The 18711-nt window shown below is 36.8% G+C and overlaps 1 protein-coding gene across 2 annotated transcripts in view; it reads left to right on the forward strand.

Annotated features, from left to right (window-relative positions):
* The first annotated feature begins 4314 nt into the window (after positions 1-4314).
* Positions 4315-18711, forward strand: part of EXOC2 (exocyst complex component 2) — a 119965-nt gene continuing 105568 nt past the window's right edge. The window contains exons 1-4 of one of the 2 annotated variants that reach the window (XM_070747169.1): positions 4315-4409; positions 5658-5819; positions 8570-8746; positions 11101-11227. In XM_070747169.1, coding sequence (XP_070603270.1) covers positions 4340-4409; positions 5658-5819; positions 8570-8746; positions 11101-11227 — 536 coding nt within the window. In that variant the 5' untranslated portion in view covers positions 4315-4339. The other variant, XM_070747170.1, reaches the window with a different exon arrangement.

Consider the following 18711-nt stretch of genomic DNA (forward strand, 5'->3'; position numbering starts at 1 on the left):
TAAACATCCATGCATATTCTATAATATTGCAAACTCATCCTCAATGCCTCCCATCCTCACCCCCTTCAGGTGGATATGGCTTGGTGGTCAGGTGACTGGGTGGGCATGGCCACCTTAAAAATGTGGTGAAATTCACTTAATAACGCTGTTGCTTAGCAGCCAAAATTTTGGACTAAGTTATGGTCATAAGTCTTTCTTTCTTTCTTTCCTTTCCTCCCTTCCCACCCTTCTTTCTTTTTCTGTCAGTCTTCCTTTCTGCCTTCCTAGAATATTTATTTCTTTCCTTTCTTTCTGTCTTTCTTCCTTCCTACCTACCATCTTTCTTCCTTTTTCTTTCAGTCTTTCTTTCTTTCTCTCTTTATTTATTTCTGTGTTCCTTCCTTCCTTCGATCGTTCTGTCTCTGTTTTTTTGTCTTTCTTCCTTCCTAACATCTTTCTCTTTCTTTCTTTCTTTCTTTTCTTTCTCTTTCCTCCCTTCCCTCCCTTTTCTTTTTCTGTCAGTCTTCCTTTCTGCCTTCCTAGAATATTTCTTTCTTTCCTTCCTTTCTTTCTTTCTGTTTTTCTTCCTTCCTACCATCTTTCTTCCTTTTTCTTTCAGTCTTTCTTTCTTTCTCTATTTATTTCTGTGTTCCTTCCTTCCTTCGATCTTTCTGTCTCTGTCTTTTTGTCTTTCTTCCTTCCTAACATCTTTCTTTCTTTCTTTCTTTTTCTTTCTTTCCTTCCTTCCTTTCCTACATCTTTTCTTTTTTATCTGTCTTCCTTCCTTCCAGAAATCTTCCTTTCTTTCCTTTGTTTCTGTTGAGGGATACTTGAATTTGAAGAACTAAGAAAGACATTAAGATATTTTCCCTATCTGTGACAAAAAGCACCATGGGAAAACAAATGTGCTGGACAGCATCACCCTGGGAGAATTTTGATTATCAATTCCAATTTTGTTTTGGTGACAATTGAATGGTCAAAAACAGATTATATGCTTGGGACATAACTCCAATAATATTTAAAAACAAAAGAGGAGAGTTTAAAAAAAAAAGTGAATCCAGACCAAAGCTTTCAAATGCCACTTCCTGAAGATTAAGAAATGAAATTTGGCTATATCTGTAGAATAGTAATTCTGACATTGACTTGTACAGATTGCTTTGTGCAAAATCATTTGGGCCCAGCATCTGAAGGCAAGATATAATGAATCAGATACCAAATAAATTGTTGATAGTGGATCCATGTAAAATTGGTTCCATGAATCTCTTTAAGGATGTAATAATCTAATAATCCTAATTCTCTTTTTTCCCCTTCCCTCCCTTTCCTTCCTCCCTTTCCTTCCTTCCTTCCTTCCTCCCTTCCTTCCGAAACAGCATCTCCAGGCAGAGTGGATATGTTGGCATGTTTATAAAAAGCACAAAGGAAGGGAGCCAGCAGCCACAGATTAAGGAGCTTTGCAAAACGTCATGCTTACACGCAAAGTTTGGTGAGGGAGGGGGAAGAGAAAATATTTGAGAACCAGACCAGAGAGAAGGAGGAAAGAGCCCTGCGAGGAAACGCTGCTGACGCTTGCTGAATCAAATGCTTCACTGGAGAAACCACCTGCCAGCCCAGGCTTCCTAAATCTCTCATTGGATACCATTCCAAATATTCCAATAGTCTCACATGGGCACCCATTTTCATGTAATTAATGTCTCAAGTGTATTGTGCTGCTGCATTTTATTATTCTCAGTAACATTCCTTGCTTTATAGATGTCAGAAATATTTAGTGCTTTTCTTGTAATATAGTTCTATTCCTTTCTTATAAATAGGTCTTTTACTAAAAATTTAAACGCAAATTTTGTTGAAGCATTTTTCAATCAGCAGATGCTTGAAAAATGTACCACTTTCCTACCCAACATTTCAATTCAATGTCAAATATCTGAATAATTTAATTTTAGTTGAATTACATTTTACTGTGTAAATCCTTTATCATTCTGCACAGCTATTTTCATAATGCCATTTTTTTCCCCAGAAGCATTAAGATGTTTGCTAAGCAAATCAAACGGGAATGTCTTGCGTGAGATTTTTGCACTCTTCTTGAACTCTTCTTCTAAATCTGGAAACGCAGCCGAAAGAATGAACAGCACTTCACTATCATCACCATTAATTAAAAATCTAAAAGGTCATCTATTGCTCAATATTGCTTACAGGCCAATCTTCTGGTAATTCAGTACTAACTGCTTTCACCAGCATGTAAATGATGACAAACAAATCATTCTCCAGAGAGCCAAATTCCAATTCATCCTAAATCATGTAAGCATACAGGGTGACTTTGAGCAAGTCATTCCCTGGCAGGGGTTGCTACTTACTGCCGCTACTGGTGTGATGGCGCGCAGCTTCGGGTCACTGGCATGCACATGTGCACGTCCCAGCGAGATTTTGCTTCTGCGTTTGCGCAGGAAGCAAAATCTTGCAAGAGGGCACACGTGAGATTTTGGTTAAAAAAAATTTGCTTCCGCGCATACGCAGAAGCAAAGTACAGCGGTACCTCTACCTAAGTGCACCTCTACTTAAGAACTTTTCTAAATAAGAACCAGGTGTTCAAGATTTTCTTGCCTCTTCTTAAGAACCATTTTCTACTTAAGAACCCGAGCCCGGAAAAATTTCCCAGGAAATCTGAGAGCGGCATGAAGGCCTGGCCAGTTTCCTGCCATCCCCCCTTTAATCCCAGACATCTCGGACTTTTCTGGGCTGCAAGAGGAGTCTTACGGTGGCGCTTAAAGAGGCTTTGGCAATCCAGAGCGAATGAAGTAGTATTTTCCTTTCCTTGGGCACAGCCCCAGAGTCACTCTTTTTTTTTTTAAAGCCTTAAAGTTTTGGAATTTTTTTATTCCACTCACCTCCCCTTTTTCCTTCAGCAGCGACTCTCCTCCTCCTCCTCTCTCTTCCTCCTCCCACCAAAATTCCGAGCTTTTATTTCTTTCCTAATGGGTTTGCACACGTTATTTGCTTTTACCTTGATTCCTATGGGAAAAATTGCTTCTACTTACAAACTTTTCTACTTAAGAAACTGGTCACGGAATAAATTAAGTTCTTAAGTAGAGGTACCACTGTATTGCCCAAATCTCACATGTGCGTGCGTACACAAGATTTTGCTTCCTGCGCATGTGCAGCAGCAAAATCTCGCTAGGACACATGTTAGTGCATACTGGCAACACGGAACTGCACACACAGCTCCATTTTCGCTACCAGTGTGCAGTGTGGTGCATATTAGGTAGCAACCCGATATTGCCTCATAGGATTGTATTGGACATACAGCACAGCTACAAAGAAAAATATTATGTATGCAGCCTTGAGCATCTTGACTGTCGGACATAAATAAGCATGGTTTTTGTTTAAAAAAAAAAACCATCTGCAAAAATAAATGTGCATGAGAGAATGAGTGTGTTTAATGGGGTTTTACTAATGAAATGTTTTATAATGTTTTAGAAATCGTTTTTATTTGTTGGAAGCCCCCAATCCCTCGGGAGTTGGGCGGCATATAAATATAGAACAGAACAGAATAGAATTCGTTATTGGCCAAGTGTGACTGGACACATAAGGAATTTGGGCATGGCTAGTTTAATGAAAAGGACCAGGGGAAACATGATAGCAGTCTTCCAGTATCTCATGGGTTGCCACAAAGGAGTCAACCTATTCTCCAAAGCACCTGAGGGTAGAACAAGAAGCAATGGGTGGAAACTAAACAAGGAGAGAAGTAACTTAGAACTAAGGAGAAATTTCCTGAGTCAGAACAGTTGGTCAGTGGAACAGCTTGCCTCCAGAAGTTGTGAATGCCCCAACATTGGAGGTTTTTAAGCAGATGTTGGATAATCATCTCTCTGAAGAAATAGTAGTATAAGGCTTCCTGCCTAAACAGGGGGGTTGGACTAGAAGACCTCCAAGGTCCCTTCCAACTGTTGTTGTTGTTGTTAATAATAATAATAATAATAATAATAATAATAATTTGTATATAATTAATAAAATAAATAATAAATTAATTAATAAAATAAATAGCACCCACGTTGGCCTTCTGTAACAGCTTTCTGAAACAAAATACTACGGTATTACCCACCTCCACTTCAACAAAGCAATTTCCACCTTTTCTTATACTCCCTCCTTCCTTTAGCTAGAGAAATGGGAACGACCTCTCGCCTTCCCTCCCTTCTTCTGCCAAGCCACTGGCTGGAAGCGACTGAGTGACAGCTCGGCCTCAGCCAGCCACAGCACATCCTCTTGAGTCTCATCGCATCGCGCTCTCAAGTTTACGCGGAGGCCTCGCCGCCTTTGGCTATTTCCTGTCACGTGCCTTTCCTGCTTCCCCTCGGCGGATTGGGCCAATATGAAAGTCTCCGCCCCTTCCGAAAGCTGGCGGGAGGGGGGGCGAGTCAGGCTGTCTCCTTCGCTAACCGGTAGGTCGTCTTAGGTGGAAATGCTTGGCGGGGGGAGGAGGGTGGCGTGAAGGGAGAGGCTGGAATTGTGTGGTGGTGTTGTGTTGGCGTTGCCGTTGTCTTTTTTCCAATATTGAGCCTCTTGTCAGCGAGGCGAGAGACTTACTTTGCCTTAAACGACTCGGACGGTGCCTTATTTTGCTTTAAAAGGAGACGGGACGCTTTGGTAGCTACCTAGTAAACCACTACCTGGCTTGGCCCCTTCAGAATCTATTGCCATTTTAGGGCGTCATCTTAGAAGCAGGAATCGTCTTCATAAATCCTGTTTTAAATCTCACGGAATCAAGTTAAACCTGTCAACAAGCACTCGCGCAGCATCCCTGCACTCCGCCCTTTGATTTGATGATCTTGAGGTTGGAGACGGTTTGACATAAAGCAACCTTCTCTGTAAACAGCTGAAGGGGCTTTAAATATTATGCCTGATTTCTATCCATTTATTATTTTTATGGTGCCAGATCATCTTTATGGTTTAGGGTCAGAAGATCATTTGGATTTCTATGTTTAAATGAAACTACTAGCAATCCTCATAGTCTTATATAGGAATGCAGGAGAATATGTGATCTTTCAGATAGTGTTTGGACTACAACTCCAGTCATTCCCAGATAATAATTTGGTCTTGTGGGAGTTGGAGACCCACATCTGGAGGTCACAGGTTATTGTTCTGAAAGTACAATATCTCAAGTTGGAAGTGAGCAGACCATAGAATAATGAGCCGCCCTGAGTCCTTGGAGAGGGGCGGCATAGAAATCCAATAAATAAATAAATAAATAAAAATAAAGGATTTTAAAAAAATCTAAATTCACATAATGATGGTGGCTAAATGTCCCCTTGATGTTGTAGGAATCAATGCATCCATATCAAGTTAACTTTCATGAAAAAACCCATAATTCATACAGAACTTATCAAATATAATCTGAAATAAAAATTTTATGCTTGGGCTTTTGTTAAAAATTGCATGTATTTATGTTTATATCATCAAATTTTTATTAATCTTATAATACCTATGGGTTTTCTGATTTGGTGATTGAACTGTAATTTTACTTGTACCATTTCTTTCTAACCATCTGATCCGTCAAGGGTTATCAGATTGCAACTAAGCAGAAATGCAACAAATAAATAATTGCAATTTAACAAACTATATCAATTGAATATTTTAAGTTTATTATAAGGACGGTTTATAATTATGTATTGTATGTTTTTGCTAATTAGTGTGTGTAGTATTTGCATCTTTCCATCCAAGAAGAAAGACAACTATGGCTCATACACGTAAACCCCCTCTTGTGACGGGCATTTCTCCTAATGAAGGCATTGCATGGACAAAGGTCACAATTCGAGGAGAAAACCTGGGAACGGGACCAACAGATCTGATAGGTAGGGTTCTGCTTTTGTGGAGATTAATTTTGTGTACCAGATGGTACACTGCTCATCTTGTCTTTGGATTATCTCAGTGTTCCCATATGGAGATGGCTTTGAAGACCATTACAAAGTTATGACTGATCCATAATACAAGAAAGTCAGTATTTATAGGTATGTCTCAAACATACCGGCATTACACTTCTTCATGAAGTATTCCAGAGGGCTTCAAGGTGAAATATAAGGTGCTGATAGTCATCTATAAAGCTGTATATAACAACCATGGATACAGGCTTACCTATTTGTTGATTCAGCATTCTCTGACTATTTCTGTTAATCCTGTAAAATTGGATATTGTTGATCCAGATCTTATCAATAAAAATACATTATTTTCCGCTTTTACCTACCTTTGGAGCACCATCCCTTCCTCAGATCTATGTTTCTAACCTTAAGAAATCATAAAAACACAGTTCTTTCCACAAGCATCACCCTAGTGTGATGTATGAATAGGCTGACTGTTACATATGTCTTTTTCCTGGCAGAACAGTTTTTATTGTTGTGATATTATTATTTTTAACCTTTTGTATACCACTTAGAATTGCCAAGTGAGATGGCAGCTTAAAGCTGAAATAATAAATAAGTAAAAGTAGTAGATTTCATTCCACACTGCTTCATCAGTGGGCACCAATTACTATTTTTTAATAATTCTGGGTTATGAATTTGAAGGTTGCCATTGATGGCAAATAAACTAATCATAGTAGATAAATAAACAGCCATAGTCTTTGATTTATGACAGTAATAGTAACAAAATTGCCTTTGCCTGCTAGTGTATGTATGTATGTGTGTGTGTGGAATGAAGTCTACATTTATGTACACACATACACTGACTGTGTGTGGTGTGTGTGTGTGTGTGTGTGTGTAATAATAATTAAATAAAAGGGGAAAAGTTTTAAAATCTTCAAAGTATAGAAAATAACTTAATGCTGATTTTGAGTTTCAGGTATTCCTAAGATACAAAAGTAGGTAACAAGGGGATCCCAAAAACCGTTCTTTGTTTCATTTTTTGTCCTCTTTTTTGTTGAACAGCTTGGAAACGTGGATGGAAATAGAAATTCATGCTAAATGCTACATACAGAGAAAGTTTAAGAAAACAATTTTTTTTTCAAATTTCCCAGATCAAATGGGGCAGCAGTTAAGCTTCCTTTTGCTGCTTGATTTGCTTCCACAAACAGAATGGAGCCCAGCAGAGAAAGCAAGCAATGGATTCACTTTAAAAGTGTTGCCCATGAACTGATTCTTCCTCATCCTTTCTCCAATCCTCTTCTTCCAACCACTGACATAAAGATGGAATCTGTTCTTGCAGGTTTATTTACATATCCAGCATCAGATATTTGATAATATTCTGGCTTGAAATCTGTCAATTCCAAAACAAAATATCTGAATTCTAATGAGTAAGGTTAAGAAGAGAGTTAACAGCTGGAAGTATTTCACCCCTGGTTAACAGCATTAAAAAACCAAGCAGATACTTTTAATTGTAGAACCTTTTATGCATAGGCAAGTTATATTTTTATGTATAGGCAATGAGATTGGGCAGCATTGAAATAGGATGGATGGATGAGGAAGGGAGAGAGGGAATGTTCTTGGATGCTCTCCATGTGAAGGGAAGGGGTGGTTTTTAGGTGTTTTGTAAAGGAGAAACAGTCTGATCTGTTGATTGTTTTTGAATTAGACTTTGCACAGATCAAGCTTCCCGCCATTACAGGTAGCACCCTACTTACAACTATTCATTTAGTGATGTTCAAATTTATAATGATGTTGGAATTAATGACTTATTACCGTTCTTCTCAACCATTGCAGCATCCTAATGGTCATGTGATCAAGGTGCTTGGCAACTGAAATATATTTATAACAGGTGCACTGTCCCAGGGTCATGTGATCATCATTTATAACCACCTCAATTGGCTTCCAACATGCAGTCAGTGCAGGAAGCCACCTTTGCTTAACAATTACATGATTCACTTAGCAACTGTACTGATTTGTTTCACAATTATGTCAAAAAGGTACTTTTGACTTTCTAAGTGTTTATATTGTGTTTTTAATTTCATTTTCAGGTAGTGAGCAAAGCTGAGCACATCTAGGTTTTATACATAAAACATCCCTTAATATTCATTTAAATTATGTTTTAAAAGTGTTGTCTGGCATTGGGCCAGAATACATCCGGAACTGCCTTCTACCGCACGAATCCCAGCCGATAAGGTCCCACAGAGTTGGCCTTCTCTGGGTCCCGTCGACCAAACAATGTTGTTTGGCGGGCCCCAGGAGAAGAGCCTTCTCTGTGGCGGCCCCAGCCCTCTGGAATCAACTCCCCCCAGAGATTAGAACGGCCCCCACCCTCCTTGTCTTTCGCAAATTACTCAAGACCCACCTTTGTCGCCAGGCATGGGGGAGTTAGGATATTCCTTCCCCTTGGCCATTACAAGTTATGTATGGTATGTTTGTGTGTATGTTTGGTTTTTATAATAAGGGGTTTTAGTTGTTTTATTAAATTGGATTGTTACATGTTGTTTTTTATCATTGTTGTTAGCCGCCCCGAGTCTGCAGAGAGGGGCGGCATACAAATCCAATAAATAAAAATAAAAAATAAAAATAAATAATAAGAGTCTCATTTGTAAATAAAAGCATTCAGATATATTGGAGATAATGACATTTAAAAAATTCTCATAAACAAGTTTTGCTTTTCTGTTTTCTCTGAATCTTTATTAACCAAGGCTTGACAATCTGTGGACACAATTGCCTTCTCACTGCTGAATGGATGTCTGCCAGCAAAATTGTGTGTCGAGTAGGTCAAGCTAAGAACGATAAAGGGGACATTATCGTAACTACGAAGTCAGGAGGGAAAGGGACTTCTACTGTTTCTTTTAAACTTCTGAAGCCTGAAAAAATAGGTGGGTATATATGTATATGTATAGGTGTAACGTATTTTTGCTGATAATGAAAAGGAAGGGAGACTAGTATAGATGTGTTTCAAGCTAATTTACTCTCATCAGCTACCCATACCCTTATATATATATATCCATACTTGTATATAATTTTTTCTAACACTTAATCTGTTAAGCGTTTAAAAATTAACTATTGAGGAGATCTGGACGTGTGGTTAATTCAATAAACTGAATAGAATAGAATTCTTTATTGTCCAAGTGTGATTGGACACGCAAGAAATTTGTTTTCGGTGCATAAGCTCTCGGTGTACATAAAAGCGGTAAGTGATAAATCGTCATCATAGTCATCATAAAAAGACATTTATCATAACTCATAAGATACAATACTTAGCGATAGTGATAGGATATTAAACAAGCAATTTGGGAGAATGAACCTTTGCAGGTTTCTTGTTTGAAGTTCCTTGAATATATTGGAATCAAACTCAAGATTACTTTACCACATAATTGGAACCCTTCTCTGAGAAAAAAAGGTTATATTCAATATAAATTTTTCTTAGTTATTTGTCATGATTTCATTAAGATATCTTTGAGAGGCCATGAGATTGGGGACCTGCCTGTTCTCAGGCTATATCATAATCCCCAGATTTATGAACAATCAATTTTGATAAATTCAGATGAGAGTTCCAAATAATAATGCTGTGATGACACAACTTAATTGTATGTTTGCTCCTATATCCTATTTGTTATCCTGTTTTGCACTAGTTGTTTCAATTTGTGATATTGAACAGTGGAAAAAAGGAGAAAACATGTAGCTTTTTTACCTGTGATTTAACTTTTTCCCTTTTACATTTGCATTATACGTAATGGCAAAAAATCCCCAAACCCCAAATTAAGTATCTGTGGAGATTCTCAGTTATCCAGGTCATGGTGGTCCAAAAAGTGCTTTTCCAAAAGGCAACTGGACTTTGCAAAAGTCCAGTTGCCTTTCAAAAAAGCACATTTGAAACAAAAATAAAATAGGATAATGCATGTGAAAGAACTAAGCATTTTAAAAAATAAAATCCACTAACAACTATTTGTAGGATTGCCTCCAGATTAGATCCTTCCTGTTTTTCTCAAAACTATTGTATATAGACATATATTTTAGATTAAAATCATTATTTTAAAATTCATTTTAGCAATTCATTATTATTATTATTATTATTATTATTATTATTATTATTATTATTATTATTATGTCAGTACAACACAGCAAACGAGATCACTATGCTGGATTTCGTATTTCATCACCAGTCGGGCGCTTCCCAAGCACCTAGGACTGCGTGATGTAGCGGTGAATTCTGTTTGCCGATCCCAGTAAAGCGGCCTTTTGCAATTGACAGATGGAGATTTTGTCAATTCCAATGGTTTTCAAATGTCCGCTGAGATCCTTTGGCACTGCGCCCAGCGTGCCAAGTACCACTGGGACCACTTTCACAGGCTTATGCCAGAGTCATTGCAGCTCGATTTTTAGATCTTCGTATTTCACTAATTTCTCTAGCTGCTTCTCCTCAATTCTGCTGTCTCCTGGGATTGCGATGTCGATGATCCATACTTTCTTTTTCTCCATGATCACAATGTCTGGTGTGTTATGCTACAGTTGTTGTTGTTATTGTATTATTATTATTATTATTTCAGAACCTCATGAGACTGGGCAGAGTTTATTGTTATTACAATATAGGCGGTAGGGAAAGCAAGTAGGATGCTTGACTGCATAGCTAGAGGTATAACAAGCAGGAAGAGGGAGATTATGATCCTGCTATATAGAATGCTAGTGAGACCACATTTTTAATACTGTGTTCAGTTTTGGAGACCTCACCTACAAAAAGATATTGACAAAATTGAACAGGTCCAAAGACGGGCTACAAGAATGGTGGAAGGTCTTAAGCACAAAACGTATCAGGAAAGACTTAATGAACTCAATCTGTATAGTCTGGAGGACAGAAGGAAAAGGGGGGACATGATCGAAACATTTAAATATATTAAAGGGTTAAATAAGGTCCAGGAGGGAAGTGTTTTTAATAGGAAAGTGAACACAAGAACAAGGGGACACAATCTGAAGTTAGTTGGGGGAAAGATCAATAGCAACATGAGAAAATATTATTTTACTGAAAGAGTAGTAGATCCTTGGAACAAACTTCCAGCAGACGTGGTAGATAAATCCACAGTAACTGAATTTAAACATGCCTGGGATAAACATATATCCATCCTAAGATAAAATACAGAAAATAGTATAAGGGCAGACTAGATGGACCATGAGGTCTTTTTCTGCCGTCAGACTTCTATGTTTCTATGTTTCTAAATGTGCTTGTTTTATTTAGATATCCTAGAACAGTCTGCTGTCTGGGTGGATGAAATCAACTACTATGACATGCGCACAGACAGAAACAAAGGGAGGCCCCCTTTGTCTTTAAGGCCTGCTAATCCTCTTGGTATTGATATAAACAAGTGAGTACTCAACAACATTTATGTATATTCCTAGGAATTTTACCTGCATGAATTCCATAAATTTTAAAATCCAGGATTTGAGGAAAGATAGGGAATTTGGTTTAATCATGAAAAACATTTCAATTCCTATTTGGTAAAATATAAAGATGGCAAACTATTTGGAAATATATATTCAGGTAAATTTGTTTGACATCTAGTTGCAAGTCTAATTCAATGGAGAGTGAATGATCTTAGGCTGTAATTTATTGGCAGCATGTCCCAAGCTATAATCAGATTTTGCTTTCGTATCCTAGTTTATAAAGTGTAGACTATCTTTAATTTTTGGGTTTTCCAAGTTTGGAGGTGATTTAAAATATATGATTTCAGACACCACGATACCAGTATTGATTCTGAGTATATTGACTTAGAAATGAAGGATTGCATTTTAAAGGTTAATTCCAAGTCACTTTATTGGCCTAAGATTATAATATCTGAATTAGGCTTGAGTATCAGATCTTGGTTTGTTTTGCATAATCTGCAAACGGACCCAAAAGAAGGGTAATAAATTACTAAAATACCATAAAACTTGGAATGTGGGTAGGAGTTTTTCCTTAGTATAACAGCTCTGTAAGTGACAACCTTGCCTAACAGCTAATACTCCTATTTTTGCCTTGTATTTTTAATTGATTATATTGTATAGCAGAATATGTTAGATAATTCATATTTTAGCTTTATATTTCAATCAGTGTGCATTTCTAGCAATGAAACATATTTCTAGTCTTTATGTATTTTAGTTTCATTGAAATCTTAATGGTTTTCTTAACCATAAATGCTATTGTTCTTGGTAGTGATCATGTTAAATTCTTATAAACATTACGACAAAGTTTCAGTAGTGAAATTTTGATAAATTAGTACTGATTTGTTGTTTTGTTAAGACCTGCTTTCATAGTATAGATAGGAATAATAAACTACCAAGGCTTGTGAGCTAGCCAAAGTCTTGTCATATATGCTGCAATTATAAAATAACACTCAGAGAATATACTTTTAAAATACAGTATTCCTAAAAGAGAGCTAAATTATAATATAAATGTTCATATTTTCTGGCACTATTGTTCCTTATAAAATAAAATAAAATCCTATCTCCAATAATATTAGTACTTAGTAGTATTTTTACTGGCTTTTAGAATAAATGTTAAGCATATATATAAATTCCAACTATAGCAACTTTCACTATTTCTAGTATGTGGTTCACCTTTGTTTTTATAAGTTCTTTTAATTATGATTGATGCTTTAGAATTACGTTCCCATTAAAAAAGATTATTGTGAAACCTTTGATAACACTTTTGTACTAATCTCAGTGGATTATAGATTATTTAGGATTCAACTAAAAATATTGCATCTTTTACTGCAAGCCATATAGCACTACAACCCAAACACCCTTGGCTAATTTAAAGTTTATTCCTAAATGTAATTTTATGTCTAGAATAGATAAAAATAATTTTAAATGAATACAGTATGTTTTCTTCCTGTGGTGTGTTAGCATAGGATTGTTGCCTTGTCTGTGAGGTTACAGTTATAATAGGAAGAAATGAAATTATCCACATTCACAGTAAAATTGGTCTGTTTTAATATAAAGTTTGAAGGTATAATCTCATTGGCTTTTTAATTTTTGTTCATATTTGGAATATACAAACTTTTCTGTATTCTGAATGTTTTTCACAAAGGATTATGATCCTCTCCAAGTTATTTTGGTTGGGGAGCTCTGTACTTTAGCCCTTCAGTAGCAAAATTTATTTAAGAAACCAAAAAATGTGATGGGCTTATTTTTATGAGTGTATTTAATTCTAGGTTAGTTTATACAGTAAATATTTTTGAAAGAAAAACTTAACTATATTCATTGTGGGTGATTTCTTCCTGGTTCCAAGTATTTTATTATGAAGTTGAATATTTTATAGCTAAAATATATTTAGTGGCCATTTATTTTGGGTAAACCCTTTAAAGATTTATTTGTTTGTTTGTTTGTCTGTCTGTCTGTCTGTCTGTCTGTCTGTCTATTTATTTATTTATTTGTTTGTTTGTTTATTTATTAGATTTGTATGCCGCCCCTCTCCGTAGATGTGAGAGGGAAGACAAAATAAAAAGTTGTTTTTGAATGGTCAGTTGCAAGATTTTTTATTTTATTTTATTTTTTGTATATTTAAAGTACTGAATGAAATCTGAATATATGGAATGGACTTTTACAGTCATTTGAATGTTGCTTGCCAGGCTCTGTTGCTTGTCAGGAATTCTTATTGTGACCTACTCAAATAAAAAGATTGTGGATGTAGCTGAGATTTTTTAATCAGGCCCAGGTGATATGTCGGCTGCTCTGTATAGCTTCACATTGCAACTGAAGGATCAAATGCTTGGCCCCTCTTCAGTTATTTCAATGTATTTATGAAAACTGGTGCATATTCTACAAACATTCAGATTATGTGAGTGTAATCTATGAATGTATGTATTTAAAAGCTTAACTTATTCAAAGGGAATACATTTTTTCCCCAAAAACATATGAAAAAAAATTTAAAATATTAATATATTAAAAATATCCTAGACCATCTATTATTTCCACCATTCTTACAGGATGGTTTTCATCTTTGTTTTCTGCAATGTTCTGGAATTTTAAGTAAAAAGATGCTCTCTCTATTTCCAGATGTGCAATGGCTGACTCAAGATCACTACTGTATTTACTATCTCCAACCTCCTCTCGCTGCTTTCTAATCTCTGGTTTATTAATTCATTCCTCATTTCTCTCTTTTGCCACCCCCATTTCTATTTTCTGTTCTGAATATTCCAACAAATTTTCTAAATCTTCTATTGTTTCATAGTCTATGTACTGTATTCCCAAAAAGTTTCTAGCTTTTTATCATCTTTTACAGTTCACATACATTTTTTACCGTAACAAATAATTCTTCGTACACAAAAATCTCCATATTGCCAAATAGCTTTTTATCATCTATCACATTAAGTTAAAACTTAAGGTCCATATAATCTCTTTTTTATTTTCAATTTCTATTAAATCCAATTCAAGAAATAGTCCAATTCAATTCTATTCCAAAATTTTGTCATCCACCACTGTAGAAAAACAAAGCCAAGCAGTCTAGGTAAAACAAACACTCCTTAAAAATTCTCAGGCTTTCCACATTATCTCCTTTTAGTCAAGACCAGACAGCTACACTTTCTCTTCTACAATCCAGAAATTGTTACAAATGTTGCAGTATTTTTTCTCTCATGTAGATAGCGCTCTCCCTCCAGAGTATGCTCCCGGCTGATTGTCAAAACTGTCAAATAATAGCTTTAAATCCACACACACAAAAAGCTTTTCTCCCCAGTTTCTTTCTTCTGTTATTTATGTTTCTCCAATTCAAATAATGTCCAAAATACGATTAAACCTCTTGAGCTTTAATGCTTTTTTCCCCCTTTCCTTTGTTCCATTCCAAGTGCTAAATAGCTCCTATTGCATCTTGGGAAATTCTTTAAAGTTCCAATTTAAAAGCTGCCTTTACCTGTGAGTTGTTCACTTTCTCACCTGGTTTCAGCACTTTGTCCAAACACCACTCTTTCACATAAATGTGGTCCAATTGCCCCAGTTTCATAGCCGTCATCCATAAATGGTCACCGCCCTTGCTGCCAGTCTGAAGAGCTGTCTCTGATATACTATTATTTACAAAAATGGAATATGTTGGAAGAAAAATGGAATATGTTGGAAGAACAAGTAAAAGAGGTGATGCTAATTTGGAGTAAAAAAATTGGTTGTGGTATTGATTTAGACAATTGGCAAGAATTATGGGAAAGGAATAGGAAGCTCACATTAGTCACTGCATATAAAGAAAATATATATGCAAGATTAGTTGAAAGGGATAAAAAGATTTCACTGAAATGTTGGAAGTGCCAGAGACTTACTACCATATGTGGTGGGAATGTCCAAAAGCACAAAAAGTTTGGTATCTGATCAAACATTGGGTGAAAAAGATATTAGCGAAAAAACTTTGAGTTAAAGCCTGAACTTTTCTTGCTGAATATTACAAAGGATAAATATAACAAAGGAACTTTATATCGATTACTACACATGGTAACAGCCTTTGCTCAGAAATGGAAAGATAAAGAGACTCCTACAGAAGAAGTAATAATTAAGATATTATCCTGTGCTGAAATGGATAGGTTGACGTTAGAGCTCAAGGAAAGAGTGAAATAGATTATTATGAAATCTGGGACAAATTGTATAAATGGTTGGAATCGAGGAGGAACGTTGGGACACGTTCAATTCAACTTATCAATTATCAAGCTAATCATCATGCACCCTGTCAAAATCCTTAAAATCTGAAGGTGAGCAATAGCCACCTGACTCTTGTTTATTTGTTTGTTTGTTTGTTTGTTTGTTTTGTATGCTGCCCCTTTCCGTAGACTCGGGGCAGCTAACAACAATAATGAAACAATATGTAACAAATCTAATATTTAAATTAATTTAAAAGACCCTTATTTAAGAAACCAAACATACACACAGACATATCATGCATAAATTTTATAGGCCTACGGGGAAGGGAATATCTCAATTCCCCCACACCTGATGACAGAGGTGGGTTTTAAGGAGCTTACAAAAGGTGAGGAGGGTGGGGGCAACTCTGCTCTCTGGGGGGAGTTGGTTCCAGAGGGTCGGGGCTGCCACAGAGAAGGCTCTTCCCCTGGGTCGAGGGGACCTGGAGAAAGCCAACTCTGTGGGACCTAATCGGTCGCTGGGATTCGTGCGGCAGAAGGCGGTCCCAGAGATATTCTGGTCCGATGCCATGAAGGGCTTTATAGGTCATAACCAACATAATAAGCAATTAATAAGCAATTGCTGAAACTCCAAAGCTCTGGAGCTCCAAAGACAGCAAAACTGAAGCAGCTTATCTACAAAAAACCAACTCATGTTTCTCACATTGCACCAATCGTTCTGGCTCCCTTCCTGTAATTTATAAATGGAGATGATGTACAGAACAAATAAGCATAATTGACCTGACATATTCCGAAAAAATGGAGTAACCTCTCCTTGTCATAGAGAAGGATTTTGCATGAGCCTGAAAGAGGGTCCTATTCAGTGGTGAAATCAATTTCTTTTTTAATACTGGTTCTGTGGGTGTGACAGGGGAAGGATACTGCAAAATTCCCGTTCCTACCCCACTCGGAGGCCAGCCAGAGGTGGTATTTGCCATTTCTCTGAACTACTCAAAATTTCCGCTACCAGTTCTGCAGAACCTGTCAGAACCTGCTGATTTCACCCCTGGTCCTATTCCATTGTGGCTCTGATTTGGCATGAAAGTTCCTCCATTTGTGCTCCGGTTGTTTACCTGGAAGTTTTATTGGTCTCGGTTCCTTGATAAATAAAGGACCCAGTTGACTTGTGCCAGAGGAAAGAGGTGCCTACTAAGAATGTGCTCTGTCTACATTCCACAAGACAGCCATGGGTTTCAGTAGTTTCCTGACATATGAGTGGGGAAATTCCCCAAGTGCTTTCAGCCATTCCATCATACCCTGACTGGATAATTTTAGCCACCCCAAGTCTTCGGAGAGGGGCGGCATACAACTCTAATAAATTATTATTATTATTATTATTATTATTATTATTATTATTATTATTTAGTCTTCAACTAATGTGTGGTTGTGAATGAATTGGCTGATTGATTTTATTATATACAGTATGGGATTTTAGTAGTAATTTTTAATTAATTAGATTTGTTGTTGTGTTGCTTTTGTATCCTGTGGGCTGCCCCGGGTCTTCGGAGAGGGGCGGCATGCAAATCTAAATCTAAATAATAATAATAATAATAATAATAATAATAATAATAATAATAATAATACACAACTCCTGAAAATACCATAATAACTGCTAAAGGAAAAAATTGCCCAGGAGTGATTTGTTCATGACAATGTGAGTTGCAGAAGACTTAAGTTCACCAGCATCTCACCAAAAAACCCCAACACTTCTCCCTTAGATTCTCCACAATTGACCTCTCCAGGTTCCTAAGAGGCCAGTAAGGGGCGTACATAAGTGCACTGGTGTGCTTTTCGTCCCCTGTCCAATTGTCTTTCCTTTCTTTCACCTATCTTATATATTCTCTTCCTTTCATATATCCTCTCCTCTAAGTTAACTTTCACCCTCATATATATTACCACATGTCTATTTTTCTTCCTATGTATTTGTGTATTGGACAAATAAGTAAGTAAGTAAGTAAGTAAGTAAGTAAGTAAGTAAGTAAGTAAGTAAGTAAGTAAGTAAGTAAATACTCCAGCTGCTTGCATAGGGACGCATATCGATTAGAACATGACAAGAGCTATCATGGCAGTCTCAGCCATAAACGTCTGAGCTAACTGGGCAGCCTCAGCAGGAACCTTGATTGATTTATTAATATATAGGGGGTTTAGAATGTAATTTAAGTTAGATTTGTTTGTGTTAAGTATTGAGATTTTAGAGTATTTAATATTAGATTTCTTCATGTTTTTGTATTTGTTTACTGTGGGTCTCCCTGAATCCCAGGAGAAGGGCGGCATACAAATCTGAGAGAGAGAGAGACATTGAACTCTTTGAAGATAAGAGACACCTTGGGGGAGGTGTGTGTTTGGCCTGAAATGAACATTACAGTAATCTCTGACATGAGGAAACAGAGCGAAGGACTACAATCTCAATGTGACTGAAAAGAGGAGAGTAGGCTGGGATCTAGCCTTTCTTTTAGACTGCAAAGATGAGTCCTCCAAATTAAAGGTCCTGCTTTTTAAAGCTAAACCTATTCCTAGAATTAAATCCTCAGTAAAAATACATTTTTCTAGGAATAGGTTTAGCTTTAAAAAGCAGGACCTTTAATTTGGAAGACTCATCTTTGCAGTCTAAAAGAAAGGCTAGATCCCAGCCTACTCTCCTCTTTTCAGTCACATTGAGATTGTAGTCCTTCGCTCTATTTCCTCATGTCAGAGATTACTGTAATGTTCATTTCAGGCCACACACACACACACCTCCCCCAAGGTGTCAAGTTGTTCAACACATTCCTCCTCTGTTTTCCCCACAACATCACCCTTTTGGTAAGTTGGGCTGTCACCCATGTCACCAATCTGGCTTTCATGCCTCAGGTGGAACAATAACTCATGGTCTTCCACTTTCTAACCTGGTACCTTAATCATTAGGCCGAGCTGGATCTCTCCCACAATTTCCCTAACACATTCCATAAAGCCAGCAATTAAAACATCACTGGGTTTTAATTCCTTAAAACCCAGAGGTAAGGAACAATCATAAATATGTTTCATCTGGCTAGAAATAGTGAATTCTTTGGGGTTATGTTACTTTCATAGCAATAACTATGAGGGAAACATAATTAGAGTGGAAGTTTGTATTTTATGGCCAGCTTAGTTTCTTCAAGGCCTGATCGTGCACTGCCACCTAATGGAATAATAGAATCCTTTTTGCAATGACATAAAAGTTGGCTATTAAGTAGAGA

Source organism: Erythrolamprus reginae, chromosome 3 (genome assembly GCF_031021105.1).
Source record: "Erythrolamprus reginae isolate rEryReg1 chromosome 3, rEryReg1.hap1, whole genome shotgun sequence".
In the NCBI taxonomy this organism is placed as follows: Eukaryota; Metazoa; Chordata; class Lepidosauria; order Squamata; family Dipsadidae; genus Erythrolamprus; species Erythrolamprus reginae.